Raw genomic sequence first — 6,000 nt, forward strand, 5'->3', positions numbered from 1 at the left:
TTTGGTCTTAGGGGCTTTCTGCCATTAAGTAAAGGTCATCCTCTGAAGTCCCTGCATACATCATATCTATGTTCCATCAAACACTAAAATAAAGTCCATCCAGCTGTCTGGAGAGCAGTCCACTTGTCAGCAAAGCAGGCTCTTGATGTCAGAGGACAATGGGTGTGTAAAACCATTGTGTAAGCATATGGCCAGAAAGGCAGAATATGGACCAAAACCCAGCCCAAAACATTTCTATGATTCTGTGTTGGTCAGAGTAAATGAGGGCCCTGCCAAGCAGCATTGTATTGTGTGTCTGTGGCTGGAGCCCTCTCCAAAGCAAACACAGCTCTGGACACAAACACCTCACCTGCAACAAGTCCAGACCCTTGCAGTCAGACACCTAGGTTGCTGTCCTGGGGCCAAGGCTGCCAGTGTTCTCTGCTGGCCCAAGCAACAGAACAGGAGGCAGAGCTTCATTTGTCATTGCTAGGAAATCACTGGTGACAGAGGCAGGTTTCCATTTGCTCCTAGTGGGGTAATGGTGTCAGTGAAACGCTTATCATCTGCTGCAGTGCTCACACAACTCCATTTCTTCCTAGCTGTTGTCATTAGGGGTTTTTTATTAACCAAACATTAATACATGGTTTCAGGACTTTCTCAAAAAGCATTAAACCAGCTTCACCAAACTTTTGCTGGGGTTGGTTCTGAATTGAGCACAATGGGATGTAGGTGGTTGTAAATGCCCAGGGAGGTGGTGGAGTTGCCATCACTAGAGGTGTTTAAAAAGAGACTGGATAAGGCACTTAGTGCCATGGTTTAGTTGATTAGATGGTGTTGGGTGATAGGTTGGACTTGATCTCAAAGCTCTTTTCCAAACTGGTTAATTCTGATAATTCTGTAATTCTGTTTGTTCTTCAGCTGGGCTTCCAGCACCAAATCTCCCAGTATGAGTGCAGAAGTTGTGGTAGAAGCATTCTCTTGTAATGTATAATGTAGTCCTCCTCAGACAAAATGCAAACTCCTGGCGTTACCTGGGGAGTCCCACACTGGCTTATTTCAAGTCAGAATTGCCCTGACTGCTTATCCAGTCCAATTTCAGCACAAGTCACTGGATTTAAACCTTATTGTTTGTATTAGTTATACATGGACTTCAGCAAACCCTAAATGGCTTGCAAGAGAAGTGTCACCAAGTCCACAGTCATTTGGCTTCTCACTTGTTCTTCCAGTCCATGGTGAGAGTGCTGTTACAGGTGAAGGGATCTGCCCTGACCAGAGCAGCAGCAGGGCTCTAGGCTGTGCAGGGTTTGTTGTTCAGCTGCTGGTACATGTCTGGGTGCACAAATGTGTATGTTGCATTCAAAATATAACCCATTGACACCGAACTCTAGCAGAACATTGCCACACCATCACTGCCCTGAGCTAAATATCACCACTATCCTGTTCATATGGACATTCTGTGGAGGTTGCTATTCCATGCACAAACACAGGGGATTCAGGAGCCCGTTAGCAGTTCCTGTTGGGTGCTCAGAGCATTCTGCTCTGCTGATATGTGAAGACAGGAGACTGCTTTTGCCCAGAAGGGTGTGGACATTGGATTTTGGACAGAGTGGGGTCGTAAACCACATTTTCTCAGTGTGTTTCAGTACTCTCTGTGACAAGTGCTGGATTTGTCTCAGAGGTGACACAGAGCTTCCCTTGCTTTCCAAATGACAATGCTAGAACTGATGTGCTGTATGGAATGTTATCATCCTGCCACTGCATCATATTGCAAAAGGAACTCAGCTGGGAGCTCAGTAATCATCACTCAGAGGTGAGGGGTGATGCTGCTTTTCCAGCACCCCACTGCACCCACAGACATCACTAGCTCCACACCTAAAAAAAGTGAATCTCACACAGCAGAAAACTCCCACTTGAAGGATGTGCCACCCCCACGGACCTTGCTCTCTTCTGCATATTGTTGTTCTTTAATAAGAGGAAATGGTCTCAAATTGCGCCAAGGGAATTTTAGGCTGGATATTAGGAAGAACTTCTTCACTGGAAGGGTTATTAGGCATTGGAGTGGCTTACCCAGGGAGGTGGTAGAGTTCTTATCCCTGGAGATGTTTAAGAGTCATGAAGATGTAGTGCTCAGGGACATGGTTTAGTCAAGGACTTGTCAGTGTTAGCCTAATGATTGGACTTGATGGTCTTAAAGATCTTTTCCAGTTTAGGCAGTTCTGTGATTCATTCATTTGTGGTTCCTCTGACAGAGAGGAGGAGTATGCCTTTGCTGCTGTTTTGTAGACCTGTTGCAGACTCCAGGCATGGAGAGGCTTTTTCAGGCAGCAGGATGTACACATAGATGCTTGTGTGTCTCAGGCTCCTGTTACCCACAGAGGGACAGTAACAAAGGCCATACTTTATCCTGACAAGTCCTAAGCCTGTAATAGTGGATTTGACTGATGATATTACAGAACCTGCTTTTAGAAATGTAATGAATACTGAATGAGGTGGGTAAGAAGTTCATACGCACAGCAGGTGTGAAACACTCCCTGACAAAGCCATCTGACACTGTTTGTTCTTGTGCAGGATCAGCAAGAGCTGGAGCCGCCAATCAGTCTTGCCAGCTGGGATATTGAGAAAGCAGCAGTCTTCTCCATCAACATCTCGGATCTCAGTAACAAAGATCGCATCCTGGAACTGCTTCCTGCCCTCACAACACTGACAAACCACAACCGATATTTAATTGACTCTGGAAACGAGGACGGTTTCTTCCGAATCAATAAGAAGGACGGAATAAGTTACCTTCATTTCACAAAGAAGAAGCCAGTGCCCGGAAACTATTCATTACAAATCAGTAGTATTCCACTCTATAAAAAGAAAGAACTTAACCAGCTTGAAGAAAAACATGACAAAGACTACCTCAGTGGTGAGCTGGGAGATAACCTGAAAATGAAAATTCAGATATTGCTTCATTAATTCATCCACCAAAGACCAAATAATGAAACCAAAGATAGATAGGTAGGACTGAATACTCCTCCCGATCAGATTCTCCATATCATAGGTACAGTCTCACATGAGTACATTTGTATGAACAGCACTATTATATTATTACATAAACAAGGTACAGGATGAATACCCTAGCTCAAACCAACCACTTCCTCAGGCTTTTCAGTGTAGCTGAGCTACCTTGGTATGTTGAATCTTGAAAACTGGGACTTTGATTATGGGAAGGTGGCCGCTGATGCCGAGACACGCCGTCGCTTCAGCGGAGGTACAAGAACGTGTTTTCAACTGATGGACAGCTCTATTTTTGTAATTCTTAAACTTTGCTTCTCCAACTACAACTTACTAGGTCAGCCATTTATGATATCCGTTTGGTGCTAGTGAATTTTCAACCTAGATTTATAAATGCACTGTAATATTTACACAACTTAGAAGCCAAAATTGCCATTATTCAGTCTAAATACTTCAATCAACCAAAGTTAGCTCAGTAGTTTATCTCAGTTATGCCTATAATACATTACATGTAAATTAAGTGTGTGTATACTGTAATCATGCTATTTTTATCAATGAAGCATTTGTAAACTAGATTAATAATACCCTTAATGTGAGGGTTTGTAATGGTGCTTATAAGACCAACTACTTGTTAACTGTATACACAAACCTGATGATAAAGTTTCTGTGACTTGCCAAATGCACTGAGGTCAGTAGGGACCATTAAACATTCTCAAAAGTCAGATGACAGTCAGTGCCATCCTACACCATGACGTGATGTAACGTGTCAGGAGTACCCATAGTCATTCATATCAACAAGGGTTCAATGTCATAAATGTCACAATAAAACAGTTGTTTTTTTTAGTTTATTCTGTGGCCTCGTGTTCTTGCTCAGAGTGTGGTAAACTGCATCCATACGTTGCAGGCACTGTCACTAGGGTTGGTTGTGCATCTGCCTGCGTGCACAGGCCATTTCTAGCTGTGCTGCTGCCGTTTGATCATTCTTCATGCAAAGAAAGAACAGAAGGAATAACAGAAACCTTCACAAACCTAAAAAGCAGTGGACCTTGGTCAAATTGCTGTGTGGCACCAGAAAGTTAGGGCATTTCTAGTGGCTTGACCTGAATAATCCTGTTGATAAGTAACTTTGATAGCCAAATCATGCATAAGTGAATGTAAAATCCTTACACAGAAAACACATTTAATTGGTTGAAAAGTCTCGTTTGCTACCATTTATGATATTCCATTATTTTATCCCTGCTTCAACAGCTATTGTCCAATAATCTAAGGCTGAAAACAAAAGGATAATCGAATACCAAAAGCCATCACAAGTTGTAGCTGGTGTTTAATATCAAATGAATTATTTGATGGCACAATTGTTGCTGTATCCACGAGTGCTGAGTGTGTCTTGCAGCAGCAGCAGCAGCAGAATACTGTCCTGAGATGTGCTGCTATCAAATCTGGAAGAAGAAATGAAGCAAGTGACATCACTGGAACTGCTGATTGGACAACCCTGCAGTTGATAGAAGAAGGAAGATCCATTGAGCTCTAAAAGCTTTGGAAGGGAAATGTACTGTAATAATTCACCCCAAGTTGTATTATTTTCTGTAATTAGATCTCAGCTCTCTTTGATTTTTTTTCTGCATAACAAATATATAAAAAAGCCCTTGTGCACAGGGCCACTTTTGATATTTTTAATAGACCATGTCTGGATTTTATTTATTAGTATGCCAAAATGTTGAACAGTGTATTTTTTCCACATGTTGCATAACTATGGTGAAATACAATCAGAACTTTACAGTTGTAAATGGCATTCTTATTTCATAAGGTTGGGAGTGATTTGTAGTGCCAGTGGCAGCGGGCAGGATCATATGGTTTATAGTTAAGTGTATGGTTTGAGTATTTTATCCTCAGCCCTTAAACACTGAGGAATAGAGAAAAACGATTTCAGAAGGACCTGTCAGGTCTCTGTCCAGTAGAGGCAGTTTAGGATTTAAGGTGATGTGCTGTGCAACACATCATCGCATCAAAGCTTCCTTGATTGTCTTCCAGCAGCCCTGATGTTGCTCACACAGTTTTGCAAATAATAATAATAATAAACCAGGTTGGAAGAGACCTTCAAGATCATCGTGTCCAACCCATCAACCAATCCAACCCACCTAAACAACTAACCCATGGCACCAAGCACCCCATCAAGTCTCCTCCTGAACACCTCCAATGATGGTGACTCCACCTCTCCGGGCAGCCCATTCCAATGGACAATCACTCTGTCTGTATAGAACTTCTTCCTAACAGCCAGCCTAAACCTCCCCTGGTGCAGCCTGAGACTGTGTCCTCTTGTTCTGGTACTGGCTGCCTGGGAGAAGAGACCAGCCACCCTTGTCATGCTGCAGAGACCAGAAATGGTGACAGCATCTCTTTCAGTGGTTTGAAAATGGAAAGCCTGATCTTGCTGAACTGATCTGCATATCAAAGTCCAGTACCTTGCACAGCAGCTCATCTGTCTCTGCAGCAGTGCCCTTTCGCCTGTCAGTTTTAGTTGCTCTGTGTGTAGTTATTGGCATTAGTTTGAATTTCTGAAGTTTCCTTAGAGTGTCAGTGAAGCACAAAAGTTACATGATAATATTGTGTGATGATAATATTCTGCAATTAAAAAGTGGTTTGTTACCTGCAGTGGGGTTTAAAATAACTTCCTGTATTCAGTTTGATTATGGGATCCCAGAATGACTGTGCACCAGACAGATTGAAGTCTTTCTGAATGTGTATCCTTTTGCAATTAATGACTATTTTCCTAATTCAAGGAAATGGTGAAATCTTTAATTACTTCAAATAACAGTGTGGCTTCCCTCCATTGTGATCCTGCAGATGACTCAGCATAGATGCACGCATGGATAATAAATACAATTTTTGGTTAAGAGAGTGTGACAAAGATGTTAGTGTATGTATTCAATCATTCTCTTGTTGTGTGTTGTAGCAGCATCTTGTAAACTTGACAGCTGTTGTGTATTTTGGCAGATTGGGGCCATTTCCACAGTCTGCCTT

General features: G+C 42.4%; 1 protein-coding gene across 2 annotated transcripts in view; it reads left to right on the forward strand.

Annotated features, from left to right (window-relative positions):
* The window catches only part of FBN1 (fibrillin 1), a 156,842-nt gene extending 153,015 nt beyond the window's left edge, over positions 1-3,827 (forward strand). For both annotated transcript variants that reach the window (XM_068143780.1, XM_068143781.1), the window contains exon 66: positions 2,551-3,827. In XM_068143780.1, coding sequence (XP_067999881.1) covers positions 2,551-2,940 — 390 coding nt within the window. In that variant the 3' untranslated portion in view covers positions 2,941-3,827. The remainder of the gene's footprint in view (positions 1-2,550) is intronic.
* Positions 3,828-6,000: the final 2,173 nt, after the last annotated feature.

Source organism: Melanerpes formicivorus, unplaced genomic scaffold, assembly GCF_026170545.1.
Source record: "Melanerpes formicivorus ecotype bairdi unplaced genomic scaffold, bMelFor1.0.p_v2 SCAF_10, whole genome shotgun sequence".
Lineage (NCBI taxonomy): Eukaryota > Metazoa > Chordata > Aves > Piciformes > Picidae > Melanerpes > Melanerpes formicivorus.